Genomic DNA, 20,272 nt, shown 5'->3' on the forward strand with positions numbered 1-20,272 from the left:
CCACCCACTCGCCTCTGAAATAATAGAATTGAGCCGACTATAATTACGCGTGTAGTCAGTGGAATTTATTGTTTTTTTGACCAAAAAAATATAACCCAACAATGTATGTTAATGCCTCATTTTCCTAACAAACCATAATAAGATTACTGTACCAATGTGGTTTCATGTGTGTACAATATGTATGGTTACACATTTCACACATATTGCGTGTTGCTATATACGTTTACGTCATGTGTGCATGTAATAGCATAGTGTATGCATGGAGGTAAAAAGATTTTTAACTCCATGGGGTATGCATGTGTTCTTTTGTCAAGATAGGACTTCAGGCTTACTTATATAGTATTGTTGCATCAATTTGGTATTTATCCTTTCTTGTTATACCTTTTGTCGTTCAGTTGCATTGGACACCGCTTCATATAGCTGCACAGGGTGGACTTGATTCTACAGTAGAAATACTCCTGAAAGCAGGTGTGAACAAAGATCCACGTGATTGCGCAAGTGTAACATAGTAAACATAATTAACGATTATCTTTTGTAACGTTCATGTATTGTATTTAAATGTGCATGTGCACTTGTTTTAAATACAGTACTGGTTTTGAAATCAATATATTTAGATTGCGATAAATTATAATCCGATTTCCTTAACAACTCTCCGTATCAAATAATATTACACAAAATTATACTACATCTGAGACAATAGAATTGATCCAATCGCTCGGCAATAAGTTGTAGTCACTAAAATTAATTTGTTTTGATCAAGGATTATTGTGATCTAATTATTTGACCTTTTGACCTATCTTCACGTTCACGAGGGCAGGCCAAATATTAACCTAAAAGACCAAATATTAATCTAAAATACCAAATAATACTTTTATCACCTCGCGTGCGAGTTCTTAACGGATATAAAATTACACAATTCGTGTAACACAGGGATAATTGAGACTGATGGGCACCAGTATAATTCAATATAATTACATGCATATATAATAAGAAGCAATAATGCACACCGGCCAATCTTACACATACGACACCACACATGAATTCCGTGAAACCATAGTTTATTAGGTACACAAAATATATGCTTGATACAGTTCTCCCCAGCAATATCGCCCGCCCCTGCAAAGGTTCAGCATTAAACGCGACCCTCATCACGCACCTTTTCTATTGGCAAGAGGTGGGTTTACGAAAGTTTGCTCTGTAGACACCCCAGCAAGGTCGGTAACCATCCTACATAAATAAACATGCCAGGAAAAAACTATTCTATGCATTAACAACATAGTTTAATAACGAAATGTCGCATAACTCGAAGCCAAGGACTAACTAGTATGTGTGAAGTATTGTTCGGTACCTGACGTTTCCCGACGTGTGTCGAACAGTATCAGTCCGCGGAGTCGCCCTGTAAATTTTATGTAGCCAGCGACCAGAGTTAACGGGTTGAAGCGTCAAACTCTACGTTCTCGTTCACAGCGCCAGGGCTTCCTTTCCAGTTGGACATCAGACTGATGTTAAACGCCAGATTCGACTATGATAGTATGTAGTGGTGGTGGTGGTAGTACTGCTCACCAGCTTTCAGGGTCGTGCAAAGCGTAGACCCCAATTGTTGAACAACATCTCGAACAGCAACAATCCACAACCACGGTGTTTCAGTTTTTAAATCCCATGACGTCACACAAGTAATTGTGTCGATCGTTAACTGGCCTGCGGCACCTGTTCATTCATCATACGGATATTCGTTCAGTTTTGTCAAAGGGTGACATCAGGTCACATAACAATGCAACTTTCTGTTCATGTAATGTCTACCGACTGGGCTCATAACAATTGTGACCTTTTAACAATACATAATTCGGTTCCTATATGATCCAAACACCTCGTGACATTGACCTTGCCTTGACCAGGTTCAAGCAGATAACGATGAATTATATTCAAATTTCCTAACCAACATTTAGTATCAAATAATAATATTACAACAATTATAATATATTTTTCCATTCGTAAAATATAGTTCGAACGTGTTAGAAGTAGTACAGCCGCGTTCGAACATTAAAGTTTGTAGAGCGCGAAAAGTTGTCCATTGCCATTTTGGGTTGTTATCTGTCATTATTTTTTACCGCAAGCAAGGAAAGATGAATTGTCATACGGTTATTACGAATGACGCAAAGTATGCACTCAGGTTTTGGGGATGTATGGGTACTATATTTGACAACTATGAATTTAATTCAAAACGTGGGCTTTTTTTACTTGTAAAAAAACGTTGCGCGACACAAGTGAAACAGGTTTTGCGGTTTGTAGAGTTTAAATAATATCTGAAATAATATAATTCCAAATTACAATTCATGAAACAATGTTTAAAATGACCGAAGTTTTGAGACACCGACGTACTTTATAATAGTCGGTCATGATGTCCGAAGTTATATCTGCTTGCATTAACCAATCCGGTTACTAGGATTATAATTACTTGTTATGATATTCTATTTTTGCTGTAAAGTAAATGTATTTTGATAATGCCCAGTTAGCTAGTGAGGCTTGCCCAGCTGCGGAATTAGAATAGACAGCATGTATTGTCATTGCTAATTAATATTCTTTTGTTCGTGTTTGTGCAAGACGAACGTGAACACGAGTTAGTCAGTTGTCACCCAGCTCCCGACCAGTGCAGTGCAGTGCAGTGCAGTTCAGCTCAGCTCAGCTCAGCTCCGGTGCAGTGTCAACGTGGCAGCCAACGTATGTCTCAAGATAATACCTGACCAATTCGGCATGTGGGACTGATAGACGCAAAACAGCCTGCTGTGGTTCTGCGCTGTAAAACCAACTTTATTCAAAGACCTGTGTTTCGCCAGAACGCGTGGTTTGCTGATATTGGTCTTTTCTCTGCACAGACGGTATGGAAGTCGTGTAACATTACGGTCAGTGTCGTGTAATTTGCATTCCCCGAGACCTCGTAGTTTGGAGCTGTAGAACTGATATCGCCGTCGACGTTGCTGTGATTAACTGTACTATCGCTGAAGCTACGCAGTACGAGTTCTGCACTTATGTAGGGTAGGCAATTCCGAGCTGGGCTATTATCATTAATGTTATATTTATTGTGATGTATATTGTTGACCGGTTTGTGATTTATATCACTCCTGTTACTGGTTTATGCTTATTGTATTATTAAATTAGTATTATTGGACATATCCTGACTGTGTGCCTTTGTTTGACCTTTAGTGTTGCGTTCTGGAGTGCGAGATATTGGCAGCCAGGTCGCGGGAGACTAGCTCATATTCCCGTTCGTAACAACTGAATATAGATTTATTGAAAATCGTGTTATCAATATGTGGCAGATCAGGTTTTAAAATTACGGAGGTTTCTGTTCATTTGAGTTTGGTTAGTTTTTGTATCATTTCTTTCCATTCGACCTGTAGTGCCACTTCATTGTTTGACTTTTTCTTTGTGTTCTTCCCATTCATGAGTAGAAATACTCTTGAAAGCAAATGTTGAAAAAGAACCATGTAACATGGTGTGTGTGTGTAATAATTGTACATTTCATAGAAATGTTGTGAGGTTTATGCTAAACCTACAGTTTATTATTACACCACAAATCTTAGTTACTCATATTATTTAAGTTGTTAAATTTATAGGGCCGAATGAATGAAACGTTCGTGCTGAGCACGTTCCTTTGTACGTACCTTATTGACGTTATAAAAATACAGAAACGAAAATGGCTACCACTTGAGACGACGCCTCCACTGGCGTGAATAGGTTAATGCACGCGATTTTGTTAACACACACACGAAAAAAATCATTCGAAGATAGCGCCCTCCACAGGGGTAAAAAGGTTAATGCACCCGTTTTTTTTTTACACACGCACATTTTCATTCGAACACACACACGTCATTTTTACAAACACCCACGTCGTTTTCAAACACGTCATTTTTAAAATACAAATGTCATTTTAATATACATATAATGTTTAAAACACGCGCCATTTTAAAACACACGCGTCGTTTTTAAACACGCGTCATTTAATACACACATCATTTTTAATACACGCACGTCATTTTTCAAACATACATAGTTTTTAAAACATACTTCATTTTAATACACACGCCATTTAAAATACATGCATCATTTTTAATGCACATATAATTAACGAATACATACACACATCAGTCATTTATACACAAAATAATAACGTTACATTCCGCGCCTCGTATGCACAGTACATGGAAATCTGTTTTTATTTATTTTCTTGCTTTGTATCCAACCGTGTAGGCACATGGGAGTGTTGGTACATCCATAAATGTCACACTACGACATACGATTCATCATTAAGGTCAACCTTTTGTATTTTGATTGAATAATTTGCAAACAAATTAATTCTGTTACTATTGTGTCACATTAAAATCAACATTTTTACATAACATTACATTGAATTGTAATCATCTTTTCCCAACACCATTCTGAAATAAGAATATTAACATTTGTACGAGATTATCACATTGTATTGTTAAGATACGTAACGGACAAATAAAAATATTCAGTCAGTTTCTCATAATAACTGAATATTTAAAAATATAAATTAACAATGTATGTTAAGTATTGAATGACTAATTTTCTTGAAAAAATCGTAATTACTGTACCAATGTGAATGTTTTGTGTGTACAATATATTTGGTTACACATTTCAGTTTAAGACAACACACATATTGCGTGTTGCTATATACGCTATATATGCAGGTTATATCATATGGTGCGCATAAGGTTTACTTGTGAATATATTATTGCTGCATCAATTTGGTAATCATCTTCTGTTATCATTAAACATTTTGTCTTTTAGAGTAATCAGACACCACTTCATTTAGCTGCAGAAAATGGATGTGATTCTACAGTAGAAATACTCCTGAAAGCAGATGTGAAAAAAAATCCACGTGATTACGTAAGTGTAACACAGTAAACATAACTAACATTATCTTTTCCAACTTTCAAGTATTGTTGTGAATTTTTTAATGTGCATGTGAACTGACTGTTTTGAATACAAGACAACCACTGTATGTGCGCATTAGACTGGTTTTGAAATCAATATATTTAGATTACTATAAATTATAATCCAATTTTCTCATCAACATTTGTATCAATTAAAATTATTACAAAAATTGAATGCCTTATTTTCCTAACAATTCATAATAAGATTACTGTACCAATGTGGATGTCTTGTGTGTACAATATATTTGGTTACACATTTCAGTTTAAGACAACACACATATTGCGTATTGCTATATACGCTATATATGCAGGTTATATCATATGGTGCGCATAAGGTTTACTTGTGAATATATTATTGCTGCAACAATTTGGTATTATCTTCTGTTATCAATATGCCCTTTTGTCTTTCAGTTTTATCGGACACCACTTCATTTGGCTGCAAAAAATGGATGTGATTCTACAGTAGAAATACTCCTGAAATCAGGTGTGGAAAAAGATCCAGGTGATGACGTAAGTGTAACATAGTAAACATAACTAACATTATCTTTTCCAACTTTCATGTATTGTTGTGAATTTTCTTATGTGCATGTGAACTGGCTGTTTTGAATACAAGCCAACCACTGCATGTGCGCATTAGACTGGTTTTGAAATCAATTTAGATTACTAAAATTATAATCCAATTTTCTCATCAATATTTGTATCAATTAAAATTATTGGATAATTATTTTACCTCTGACATAATAGAATTGAGTCGACTATAATTATGGTTGTAGTCACTGGAATGTATTCGTTTTGTGACCATTGATTATTGTGACGTAAATATATGACCTATCTTGACCCTGTTTAGACCAGGTGAATATGAAGTTTTGTGTTCAAGCACACATTGTCAATGAGGCCAGCTCCATTGATATAGTAGGTTAATTGCAAGGTACATGGGAATATACTTATTTTTTATTTATTTTATGGCTTTGTATGACTGTGTCGGCACATTGGAGTGCTTTAACCATAAATGTCACACTACATCATGCGGTTCATCATTACGGTCTGCCGTTAGTATTTTGTTTGAATATGAATAAATGTAATTCTATATACTGTTGTGGCTTTTTAAAAATCAACGTTTTTAGATTACATAGAATAAGAATATTAACTAACGTACGCGATTGTCACATTGTATCGTTAAGATACGTAAGGGACAAATACAAATATTCAGACAGTTTCTCATAATAACTGAAGAATATTTTAAAATATAAACTAACGATGTATATTAAGTATTGAATGTTTTACTTTCCTAAAGGTCATAATAAAATTACTGTACCAATGTGAATGTTTTGTGTGTACAATATGTTTGGTTACACATTTCAGTTTAAGACAACACACATATTGCGTATTGCTATATACGCTATATATGCAGGTTATATCATATGGTGCGCATAAGGTTTACTTGTGAATATATTATTGCTGCAACAATTTGGTATTATCTTCTGTTATCATTAAACATTTTGTCTTTCAGTGGAAAAAAACACCACTTCATTTGGCTGCTGAAAATGGATGTGATTCTACAGTAGAAATACTCCTGAAATCAGGTGTGGAAAAAGATCCAGGTGATGACGTAAGTGTAACATAGTAAACATAATTATCATTATCTTTTCCAACTTTCATGTATTGTTGTGAATTTTCTTATGTGCATGTGAACTAGCTGTTTTGAATACAAGCCAACCACTGCATGTGCGCATTAGACTGGTTTTGAAATCAATATATTTAGATTACTATAAATTATAATCCAATTTTCTCATCAACATTTGTATCAATTAAAATTATTACCGACAATTATTTTACCTCTTACATAATAGAATTGAGCCGACTATAATTATGGTTGTAGTCACTGGAATTTATTAGTTTTCGACCAATGATTGTTGTGACGTAAATTTTTGACCTATCTTGACCCTGTTTTACATCGGGTGATTATGATGTTTTGTGTTCAAGCACACATTGTCAATGAGGCCTGCTCCATTGATATAGTAGGTTAATTGCAAAGTACATGGGAATATATTTATTTTTATTTATTTTATGGCTTTGTACGACTCTGTGTCGGCACATTGGAGTGTTTTAACCATAAATGTCACACTGCGCCATGCGGTTCATCATTAGTCTACCTTTAGTATTTTGTTTGAATATAAAAAAATGTAATTCTGTATACTGCTGTGGCACTTTAAAATCAACGTTAATTATATTACATAGAATAGGGACATTAATTGAATTTCGCGGTTATGATCTTGAATTGCTAAGATACGTAACGGACAACTAAAAATATTCAGACAGTTTCACATAATAACTGAAGAATATTTTAAAATGTGAACTAACAATGTATGTTAAGTATTACATGCCTTATTTTCCTAGTAAATCCTGATACGATTACTGTACCAATGTGGTGTCATGTGTGTACAATATGTTTGGTTACACATTTCAGTTTAAGACAACACACATATTGCGTGTTGCTATATGCCCTTTTGTCTTTCAGTGGAATCGGACACCACTTCATTATGCTGCAAAAAATGGATGTGATTCTACAGTAGAAATACTCCTGAAAACAGGTGTGGAAAAAGATCCACGTGATTACGTAAGTGTAACAAAGTAAACATAACTAACATTATCTTTTACAACTTTCATGTATTGTTGTGAATTTTTTAATGTGCATGTGAACTGGCTGTTTCGAATACAAGACAACCACCACATGTGCGCATTAGACTGGTTTTCAAATCAATATATTTAGATTACTATACATTATAATCCAATGTTTTCATCAACATTTGTATCAATTAAAATTATTACCGACAATTATTTTACCTCTTGCTTAATAGAATTGAGCCGACTATAATTATGGTTGTAGTCATTGGAATTTATTCGTTTTCGACCAATGATTGTTGTGCCGTAAATATTCGACTTTTTGATTTATCTTGACCCTGCTTAGACCAGATGATTATGATGTGTTGTGCTCCAGCACACATTGTCATGATGTCTGCTCCATTGATATAGTAGGTTCATTGCAAAGTATATGATATATATACAATATATTTGGTTACACATTTCAGTTTAAGACAACACACTACAAGACACTATAGGTACATTGGAGTGTTTGTTTCATCACGAATGTCACACTACGCCATGCAGTCCATCATTACAGTCAACCTTTAGTACTTTGTTTGGATAATATATAAACATGTAATTCTGTATACTGTTGTGGCTTTTTAAAAATCAACGTTTTTAGATTACATAGAATAAGAATATTAACTAACGTACGCGATTGTCACATTGTATCGTTAAGATACGTAAGGGACAAATACAAATATTCAGACAGTTTCTCATAATAACTGAAGAATATTTTAAAATATAAACTAACGATGTATATTAAGTATTGAATGTTTTACTTTCCTAAAGGTCATAATAAAATTACTGTACCAATGTGAATGTTTTGTGTGTACAATATGTTTGGTTACACATTTCAGTTTAAGACAACACACATATTGCGTATTGCTATATACGCTATATATGCAGGTTATATCATATGGTGCGCATAAGGTTTACTTGTGAATATATTATTGCTGCAACAATTTGGTATTATCTTCTGTTATCATTAAACATTTTGTCTTTCAGTGGAAAAAAACACCACTTCATTTGGCTGCTGAAAATGGATGTGATTCTACAGTAGAAATACTCCTGAAATCAGGTGTGGAAAAAGATCCAGGTGATGACGTAAGTGTAACATAGTAAACATAATTATCATTATCTTTTCCAACTTTCATGTATTGTTGTGAATTTTCTTATGTGCATGTGAACTAGCTGTTTTGAATACAAGCCAACCACTGCATGTGCGCATTAGACTGGTTTTGAAATCAATATATTTAGATTACTATAAATTATAATCCAATTTTCTCATCAACATTTGTATCAATTAAAATTATTACAAAAATTGAATGCCTTATTTTCCTAACAATTCATAATAAGATTACTGTACCAATGTGGATGTCTTGTGTGTACAATATATTTGGTTACACATTTCAGTTTAAGACAACACACATATTGCGTATTGCTATATACGCTATATATGCAGGTTATATCATATGGTGCGCATAAGGTTTACTTGTGAATATATTATTGCTGCAACAATTTGGTATTATCTTCTGTTATCAATATGCCCTTTTGTCTTTCAGTTTTATCGGACACCACTTCATTTGGCTGCAAAAAATGGATGTGATTCTACAGTAGAAATACTCCTGAAATCAGGTGTGGAAAAAGATCCAGGTGATGACGTAAGTGTAACATAGTAAACATAACTAACATTATCTTTTCCAACTTTCATGTATTGTTGTGAATTTTCTTATGTGCATGTGAACTGGCTGTTTTGAATACAAGCCAACCACTGCATGTGCGCATTAGACTGGTTTTGAAATCAATTTAGATTACTAAAATTATAATCCAATTTTCTCATCAATATTTGTATCAATTAAAATTATTGGATAATTATTTTACCTCTGACATAATAGAATTGAGTCGACTATAATTATGGTTGTAGTCACTGGAATGTATTCGTTTTGTGACCATTGATTATTGTGACGTAAATATATGACCTATCTTGACCCTGTTTAGACCAGGTGAATATGAAGTTTTGTGTTCAAGCACACATTGTCAATGAGGCCAGCTCCATTGATATAGTAGGTTAATTGCAAGGTACATGGGAATATACTTATTTTTTATTTATTTTATGGCTTTGTATGACTGTGTCGGCACATTGGAGTGCTTTAACCATAAATGTCACACTACATCATGCGGTTCATCATTACGGTCTGCCGTTAGTATTTTGTTTGAATATGAATAAATGTAATTCTATATACTGTTGTGGCTTTTTAAAAATCAACGTTTTTAGATTACATAGAATAAGAATATTAACTAACGTACGCGATTGTCACATTGTATCGTTAAGATACGTAAGGGACAAATACAAATATTCAGACAGTTTCTCATAATAACTGAAGAATATTTTAAAATATAAACTAACGATGTATATTAAGTATTGAATGTTTTACTTTCCTAAAGGTCATAATAAAATTACTGTACCAATGTGAATGTTTTGTGTGTACAATATGTTTGGTTACACATTTCAGTTTAAGACAACACACATATTGCGTATTGCTATATACGCTATATATGCAGGTTATATCATATGGTGCGCATAAGGTTTACTTGTGAATATATTATTGCTGCAACAATTTGGTATTATCTTCTGTTATCATTAAACATTTTGTCTTTCAGTGGAAAAAAACACCACTTCATTTGGCTGCTGAAAATGGATGTGATTCTACAGTAGAAATACTCCTGAAATCAGGTGTGGAAAAAGATCCAGGTGATGACGTAAGTGTAACATAGTAAACATAATTATCATTATCTTTTCCAACTTTCATGTATTGTTGTGAATTTTCTTATGTGCATGTGAACTAGCTGTTTTGAATACAAGCCAACCACTGCATGTGCGCATTAGACTGGTTTTGAAATCAATATATTTAGATTACTATAAATTATAATCCAATTTTCTCATCAACATTTGTATCAATTAAAATTATTACAAAAATTGAATGCCTTATTTTCCTAACAATTCATAATAAGATTACTGTACCAATGTGGATGTCTTGTGTGTACAATATATTTGGTTACACATTTCAGTTTAAGACAACACACATATTGCGTATTGCTATATACGCTATATATGCAGGTTATATCATATGGTGCGCATAAGGTTTACTTGTGAATATATTATTGCTGCAACAATTTGGTATTATCTTCTGTTATCAATATGCCCTTTTGTCTTTCAGTTTTATCGGACACCACTTCATTTGGCTGCAAAAAATGGATGTGATTCTACAGTAGAAATACTCCTGAAATCAGGTGTGGAAAAAGATCCAGGTGATGACGTAAGTGTAACATAGTAAACATAACTAACATTATCTTTTCCAACTTTCATGTATTGTTGTGAATTTTCTTATGTGCATGTGAACTGGCTGTTTTGAATACAAGCCAACCACTGCATGTGCGCATTAGACTGGTTTTGAAATCAATTTAGATTACTAAAATTATAATCCAATTTTCTCATCAATATTTGTATCAATTAAAATTATTGGATAATTATTTTACCTCTGACATAATAGAATTGAGTCGACTATAATTATGGTTGTAGTCACTGGAATGTATTCGTTTTGTGACCATTGATTATTGTGACGTAAATATATGACCTATCTTGACCCTGTTTAGACCAGGTGAATATGAAGTTTTGTGTTCAAGCACACATTGTCAATGAGGCCAGCTCCATTGATATAGTAGGTTAATTGCAAGGTACATGGGAATATACTTATTTTTTATTTATTTTATGGCTTTGTATGACTGTGTCGGCACATTGGAGTGCTTTAACCATAAATGTCACACTACATCATGCGGTTCATCATTACGGTCTGCCGTTAGTATTTTGTTTGAATATGAATAAATGTAATTCTATATACTGTTGTGGCTTTTTAAAAATCAACGTTTTTAGATTACATAGAATAAGAATATTAACTAACGTACGCGATTGTCACATTGTATCGTTAAGATACGTAAGGGACAAATACAAATATTCAGACAGTTTCTCATAATAACTGAAGAATATTTCAAAATATAAATTAACAATGTATATTAGGTATTGAATGTTTTACTTTCCTAAAAGTCATAATAAAATTACTGTACCAATGTGGTGTCTTGTGTGTACAATATGTTTGGTTACACATTTCAGTTTAAGACAACACACATGATGCGTGTTGCTATATATGCATGTTCTATCATATGGTGCGCGTTTGTTCATTTGTTATCAATATGCACTTGGTCTTCCAGTTATATCGGACACCGCTTCATTTGGCTGCAGAAAATGAACGTGATTCCACAGTAGAAATACTCATGAAAGCAGGTGTGGAAAAAGATCCACGTGATGAAGTAAGTGTAACAAAGTAAACATAACTAACATTATCTTTTACAACGTTCATGTATTGTTGTGAATTTTTTAATGTGCATGTGAACTGGCCGTTTTGAATACAAGACAACCACTGCATATGCGCATTAGACTGGTTTTGAAATCAATATATTTAGATTACTATAAATTGTAATCCATATTGTATCAATTAAAAAAAATTATTTTACTTCTGACATAATATAATTGAGCCGACTGTTTGACTGTTAATGTGAAAGTCACTGGAATTCTTTTATACTTGACAAGGATTATTACTTATTTGATTTGTTTACTTATCATGACCATGCTTAGACTAGATAATTATGATGTTATGTGCCCGTGCTTACATTGCCATGAAGCCTGCTCTATTGATAAAGTAGTTTCATTGTAAAATTTGTTTTTATTTATTTCCTTGCTTTGTTTCCATCTGTGTAGGCATTTGCTGCATCGATTTGCATTTATCTTCTGTTATCATTATAACTTTTGCCTTTCAGACACATAAGACACCGCTTCATTTGGCTGCAAAAAATGGACATGATTCTACAGTTCAAATACTCCTGAAAGCAAATGTGAAAAAAGAACCATGTGATAAGGTGAGTGTAATAGGGTAAACATAACAAACATTATCTTTTGCAAAGTTTATGTATTGCTCTGCATGTGAACTGGCTCTTTTGAATACAATACTGGCTTTGAAATCAATATATTTAGATTGCGATAAATTATTATCCGATTTCCTCAACAACATTCAGTATCAAATAAGACTATTAAAACAATTTAAATTTCTTCGACGCAACACAATTGATCCAAACGTTTGGCTATAATTATTGCTGTAGTCACTGACATAAATTCGTTTTTGACCAAGCATTATCGTGATCTAATTGTTTGAATGTTACGGGATAAACTATTGTAGTGCAGTGAAGGCTACACTTATGGTGGTAGTGGTGCTGGGGTTCAGATATTTCACTCACAAAAATGACAACGGAAATGTGATTCAAACATCGGAGCTGATTCGTTGTCAGTCAACAACTTTTAATTAATTAGCATAATCACCGGGGTGATTCCCCTCCGGTTTTCACTACAACGAAGTGGGTCGCCTGCAGATGCGTCTAGTTGGGATTTCTTTCACGGGCACGCTAGTTTTCGTGATCACGCAAAAAAGGCTAAAATGTCTATTAATTATTTTTTTGGTAAAACAAAAAGGAAGTTCCGACTTTGCCAGTCTAATGAATTCCGTGAAACCATAGTTTAATAGGTAAACAAAATATACGCTTGATACAGTTCGTCCCAGCAAAATCGCCTGTACCTGCAAAGGTTCGGCATTAAACGCAACCCTCACCACGCACCGACGCAACTTTTCTATTCTTAAGAGGTGGGTTTACGAAATTTTGCACTTTAGATACCACTGCAAGATAGGGAATGATTCGACGACCAGGGAGAAGCGGCATTCCCTATTCGTCACATATATCAGTGATACGCACATACGTAAAACATTACATAAATAAACTGGCTAGGAAAAGAACAATTCTAGAAATTATAGTATAATAACTCAAAACCCAGGACTAACTAGTTTGTGTGTATGAATGTTCGTTACATGACGCACGGTTACTATTTTTTAGTAACCGTGCATGACGTTTCCCGACGTGTGTCGAACAGTATCAGTCGGCGGCGTCGCCCGGTGAATTTTAAGTAGCCAGCGACCGGGTTTGCTGTCGTCACGCCCACAGCGGAAGGACTCCCTTCTCTGTTGGCATTCGGACGAATGTTAAACGCCCTGTTCGACTGTTGTCGTACTGCTCGTCAGCATTCAGGGTCGTGCAAAGCATAGACCCCTTTGTTGAACAAGATCTCGATCAGCAACGACCCTGAACTCACACAGCTAATTATATCTATCGTTAATTGGCCCGAGACGCCTGTTCATTCATAACATGGATACTCGTTCAGTCACATAACAATACAACTTTCTGTTCGTGTAATGTCTACTGATCTACCGATGCGTCTAATCTACCGATCGTGACCTTTTAACAATACACAATTCGGTTCTTAAATGATCAAAGCACCTCGTGACATTGACCTTGCCTTGACCAGGTTCAAGCAGATAACGATGAATTATATTCAAATTTTCTCACCAACATTTAGTATCAAATAATATTACAGCAATTATTATATATCAGACACCGAAAAATACCTAATTTTCCCATTCGTAAAATATAGTTCGAACGTGTTAGAAGTAGTACAGCCGCGTTCGAACAATAACGTTCGTAAAGCGCGAAAACTTGTTCTTTGCCATTTCGGGTTGTTATCTGTCATTTAATTTTTACCGCAAGCAAGAAAAGATGAATTGTCCTACGGTTATTACGAATGACGCAAGGTATGTACTCAGGTTTTGGGGATGCATGGGTATTTTAATTAACTATGAATTCAATTCAAAACGTGAGCTTTTGTTTACTTGTAAAAAAAACAGGTCTAGCGGTTTGAAGAGTATAAATAATATCTGATATATAATTTCCAATAACTATTCATGAAATAGTGTTTAAAACAACTGAAATTTTGAAACATCGACGTACTTTTATAATAGTCAGTCATGATGTCCGAAGTTAAATCTGCTTGCATTAACCAATCCGATTACTGGGATTATATTTACTGAGTAGGTTTATTGAAAATCGTATCAATATGTGGCAGATCAGTTTTTAAAATTACGGAGGTTTCTGTTCATTTGAGTTTGGTTAGTTTTTGTATGATTCCATGTCATTCGACCTGTAGTGCCAGTTCAATGTTTGACTTTTTCTTTGTGTTCTTCCCACTCATGAGTAGAAATACTCTTGAAAGCAAATGTTGAAAAAGAACCATGTGACATGGTGTGTGTGTGTGTAATAATTGTACATTTCATAGAAATGTTGTAAGGTTTATGCTCAACCTACAGTTTATTATTACACCACAAATCTTAGTTACTCATATTATTTAAGTTTTTAAATTAATAGGGCCGAATGAATAAAACGTTCGTGCTGGACACGTCCTTTGTACGTACCTTATTGACGTTATAGAAATAGACAAACGAAAATGGCTACCACTTGAGACGACGCCTCCACTGGCGTAAAAAGGTTAATGCACGCGTTTTTTTTCTTTTTACACGCACACATTTTCATTCGACCTCACAAACGTCATTTTTAAAAAACACACACGTCGTTTTCAAACACACATGTCATTTTAAAACACGCGTCATTCTAATATACACATAATTTTTAAAACACACACGTCATTTTAAAAACATACATCATTTTTAAAACATACGCCATTTTAATACACACGCCATTTAAAATACATACATCATTTTTTAATGCACATATAATTAATGAATACATACACACATCAGTCATTTAAAAACGCGCACCATTAAAACGCACAGTCACGCCGTTTTTAAAATGCACACATCATTTTAAAACACAGACGCCACGGTCTTATTATTAGTATGTTTTATTCTAGTATACACAAAATAATAATTTTACATTCCGCGCCTCGTATGCACAGTACATGGAAATCTGTTTTTATTTATTTTCTTGCTTTGTATCCAACCGTGTAGGCACATTGGAGTGTTGGTTCACCCATAAATGTCACAGTATGCCATACGATTCATCGTTACGGTCAACCTCTTGTATTTTGATTGAATAATTTGAAGAAAAAAAATTCTGTATACTATGGTGTCACTTTAAAATCAACATTTTTAGATTTCATTGAATTGTAATCATCTTTTCCCCGCACCATTCTGAAATAAGAATATTAACAAATGTACGAGATTATCACATTGTATTGTTAAGATACGTAACGGACAAACAATAATATTCAGTCAGTTTCTCATAATAACTGAATATTTAAAATATAAACTAACAATGTATGTTAAGTATTGAATGACTTGAAAAAATTGTAATTACTGTACCAATGTGAATGTTTTGTGTGTACAATGTTTGGTTACACATTTCAGTTTAAGACAACACACATATTGCGTGTTGCTATATACGCTATATATGCATGTTATATCATAGGGTGCGCGTAAGGTTTACTTGTAAATCTATTATTGCGGCATCAATTTGGTATTTATCTTCTGTTATCATTAAACATTTTGTCTTTCAGAAGAATCGGACACCGCTTCATCTAGCTGCAGAAAATGGACGTGATTCTACAGTAGAAATATTCCTGAAAGCAGGTGTGGAAAAAGATCCACGTGATGAAGTAAGTGTAACATAGAAAACATAAGTAAAGATTAACTGTTATAACGTTTATGTATTGTATTTAAATGTGCATGTGCACTTGTTTTGAATACAGTACTGGTTTTGAAATCAATATATTTAGATTGCGATAAATTATAATCCGATTTTCTTAACAACTCTGCGTATCAAATAATTATATTACACAAAATTATACTACATCTGAGACAATAGAATTGATCCAATCGCTCGGCAATAAGTTGTAGTCACTTAAATTAATTTGTTTTTGACCAAGGATTATTGTGATTTAATTGTTTGACCTTTTGACCTATCTCTACGTTCACGAGGGCAGGCCAAATATTAACCTAAAAGACCAAATATTAATCTAAAATACCAAATAATACTTTTATCACCTCGCGTGCGAGTTCTTAACGGATATAAAATTACACAATTCGTGTAACACAGGGATAATTGAGACTGATGGGCACCAGTATAATTCAATATAATTACATGCATATATAATAAGAAGCAATAATGCACACCGGCCAATCTTGCACATACGACACCACACATGAATTCCGTGAAACCATAGTTTATTAGGTACACAAAATATATGCTTGATACAGTTCTCCCCAGCAATATCGCCCGCCCCTGCAAAGGTTCAGTATTAAACGCGACCCTCATCACCCACCTTTTCTATTGGTAAGAGGTGGGTTTACGAAAGTTTGCTCTGTAGACACCCCTGCAAGGTCGGTAACCATCCTACATAAACATGCCAGGAAAAAACTATTCTATGCATTAACATAGTTTAATAACGAAACTCGAAGCCAAGGACTAACTAGTATGTGTGAAGTATTGTTCGGTACCTGACGTTTCCCGGCGTGTGTCGAACAGTATCAGTCCGCGGAGTCGCCCTGTAAATTTTATGTAGCCAGCGACCAGAGTTAACGGGTTGAAGCGTCAAACTCTACGTTCTCGTTCACAGCGCCAGGGCTTCCTTTCCAGTTGGACATCAGACTGATGTTAAACGCCAGATTCGACTATGATAATATGTAGTGGTGGTGGTGGTAGTACTGCTCACCAGCTTTCAGGGTCGTGCAAAGCGTAGACCCCAATTGTTGAACAACATCTCGAACAGCAACAATCCACAACCACGGTGTTTCAGTTTTTAAATCCCATGACGTCACACAAGTAATTGTGTCGATCGTTAACTGGCCTGCGGCACCTGTTCATTCATCATACGGATATTCGTTCAGTTTTGTCAAAGGGTGACATCAGGTCACATAACAATGCAACTTTCTGTTCATGTAATGTCTACCGACTGGGCTCATAACAATTGTGACCTTTTAACAATACATAATTCGGTTCCTATATGATCCAAACACCTCGTGACATTGACCTTGCCTTGACCAGGTTCAAGCAGATAACGATGAATTATATTCAAATTTCCTAACCAACATTTAGTATCAAATAATAATATTACAACAATTATAATATATTTTTCCATTCGTAAAATATAGTTCGAACGTGTTAGAAGTAGTACAGCCGCGTTCGAACATTAAAGTTTGTAGAGCGCGAAAAGTTGTCCATTGCCATTTTGGGTTGTTATCTGTCATTATTTTTTACCGCAAGCAAGGAAAGATGAATTGTCATACGGTTATTACGAATGACGCAAAGTATGCACTCAGGTTTTGGGGATGTATGGGTACTATATTTGACAACTATGAATTTAATTCAAAACGTGGGCTTTTTTTACTTGTAAAAAAACGTTGCGCGACACAAGTGAAACAGGTTTTGCGGTTTGTAGAGTTTAAATAATATCTGAAATAATATAATTCCAAATTACAATTCATGAAACAATGTTTAAAATGACCGAAGTTTTGAGACACCGACGTACTTTATAATAGTCGGTCATGATGTCCGAAGTTAAATCTGCTTGCATTAACCAATCCGGTTACTAGGATTATAATTACTTGTTATGATATTCTATTTTTGCTGTAAAGTAAATGTATTTTGATAATGCCCAGTTAGCTAGTGAGGCTTGCCCAGCTGCGGAATTAGAATAGACAGCATGTATTGTCATTGCTAATTAATATTCTTTTGTTCGTGTTTGTGCAAGACGAACGTGAACACGAGTTAGTCAGTTGTCACCCAGCTCCCGACCAGTGCAGTGCAGTGCAGTTCAGCTCAGCTCAGCTCCGGTGCAGTGTCAACGTGGCAGCCAACGTATGTCTCAAGATAATACCTGACCAATTCGGCATGTGGGACTGATAGACGCAAAACAGCCTGCTGTGGTTCTGCGCTGTAAAACCAACTTTATTCAAAGACCTGTGTTTCGCCAGAACGCGTGGTTTGCTGATATTGGTCTTTTCTCTGCACAGACGGTATGGAAGTCGTGTAACATTACGGTCAGTGTCGTGTAATTTGCATTCCCCGAGACCTCGTAGTTTGGAGCTGTAGAACTGATATCGCCGTCGACGTTGCTGTGATTAACTGTACTATCGCTGAAGCTACGCAGTACGAGTTCTGCACTTAGGTAGGGTAGGCAATTCCGAGCTGGGCTATTATCATTAATGTTATATTTATTGTGATGTATATTGTTGACCGGTTTGTGATTTATATCACTCCTGTTACTGGTTTATGCTTATTGTATTATTAAATTAGTATTATTGGACATATCCTGACTGTGTGCCTTTGTTTGACCTTTAGTGTTGCGTTCTGGAGTGCGAGATATTGGCAGCCAGGTCGCGGGAGACTAGCTCATATTCCCGTTCGTAACAACTGAATATAGATTTATTGAAAATCGTGTTATCAATATGTGGCAGATCAGGTTTTAAAATTACGGAGGTTTCTGTTCATTTGAGTTTGGTTAGTTTTTGTATCATTTCTTTCCATTCGACCTGTAGTGCCACTTCATTGTTTGACTTTTTCTTTGTGTTCTTCCCATTCATGAGTAGAAATACTCTTGAAAGCAAATGTTGAAAAAGAACCATGTAACATGGTGTGTGTGTGTAATAATTGTACATTTCATAGAAATGTTGTGAGGTTTATGCTAAACCTACAGTTTATTATTACACCACAAATCTTAGTTACTCATGTTATTTAAGTTGTTAAATTTATAGGGCCGAATGAATGAAACGTTCGTGCTGAGCACGTTCCTTTGTACGTACCTTATTGACGTTATAAAAATACACAAACGAAAATGGCTACCACTTGAGATGACGCCTCCACTGGCGTGAATAGGTTAATGCACGCGATTTTGTTAACACACACACGAAAAAAATCATTCGAAGATAGCGCCCTCCACAGGGGTAAAAAGGTTAATGCACCCGTTTTTTTTTTACACACGCACATTTTCATTCGAACACACACACGTCATTTTTACAAACACCCACGTCGTTTTCAAACACGTCATGTTTAAAATACAAATGTCATTTTAATATACATATAATGTTTAAAACACGCGCCATTTTAAAACACACGCGTCGTTTTTAAACACGCGTCATTTAATACACACATCATTTTTAATACACGCACGTCATTTTTCAAACATACATAGTTTTTAAAACATACTTCATTTTAATACACACGCCATTTAAAATACATGCATCATTTTTAATGCACATATAATTAACGAATACATACACACATCAGTCATTTATACACAAAATAATAACGTTACATTCCGCGCCTCGTATGCACAGTACATGGAAATCTGTTTTTATTTATTTTCTTGCTTTGTATCCAACCGTGTAGGCACATGGGAGTGTTGGTACATCCATAAATGTCACACTACGACATACGATTCATCATTAAGGTCAACCTTTTGTATTTTGATTGAATAATTTGCAAACAAATTAATTCTGTTACTATTGTGTCACATTAAAATCAACATTTTTACATAACATTACATTGAATTGTAATCATCTTTTCCCAACACCATTCTGAAATAAGAATATTAACATTTGTACGAGATTATCACATTGTATTGTTAAGATACGTAACGGACAAATAAAAATATTCAGTCAGTTTCTCATAATAACTGAATATTTAAAAATATAAATTAACAATGTATGTTAAGTATTGAATGA

The 20,272-nt window shown here is 34.6% G+C and overlaps 2 protein-coding genes across 2 annotated transcripts in view; both read left to right on the forward strand.

The window, feature by feature from the left end:
• Positions 1 to 20,272, forward strand: part of LOC102804368 (sulfotransferase 1B1-like) — a 100,927-nt gene that overhangs the window by 26,221 nt on the left and 54,434 nt on the right. The window lies entirely within an intron of this gene.
• LOC102809324 (uncharacterized) overlaps positions 1 to 20,272 on the forward strand; it is a 49,049-nt gene that overhangs the window by 3,778 nt on the left and 24,999 nt on the right. Inside the window, exons 4-12 of the mRNA XM_085494682.1 lie at positions 4,813 to 4,911; positions 7,477 to 7,575; positions 8,610 to 8,708; positions 9,167 to 9,265; positions 10,266 to 10,364; positions 10,823 to 10,921; positions 11,871 to 11,969; positions 12,477 to 12,575; positions 16,108 to 16,206. Coding sequence (XP_085350808.1) covers positions 4,813 to 4,911; positions 7,477 to 7,575; positions 8,610 to 8,708; positions 9,167 to 9,265; positions 10,266 to 10,364; positions 10,823 to 10,921; positions 11,871 to 11,969; positions 12,477 to 12,575; positions 16,108 to 16,206 — 891 coding nt within the window. The remainder of the gene's footprint in view (positions 1 to 4,812; positions 4,912 to 7,476; positions 7,576 to 8,609; positions 8,709 to 9,166; positions 9,266 to 10,265; positions 10,365 to 10,822; positions 10,922 to 11,870; positions 11,970 to 12,476; positions 12,576 to 16,107; positions 16,207 to 20,272) is intronic.

Source organism: Saccoglossus kowalevskii, chromosome 20, assembly GCF_978046115.1.
Source record: "Saccoglossus kowalevskii chromosome 20, keSacKowa6.1, whole genome shotgun sequence".
Lineage (NCBI taxonomy): Eukaryota > Metazoa > Hemichordata > Enteropneusta > Harrimaniidae > Saccoglossus > Saccoglossus kowalevskii.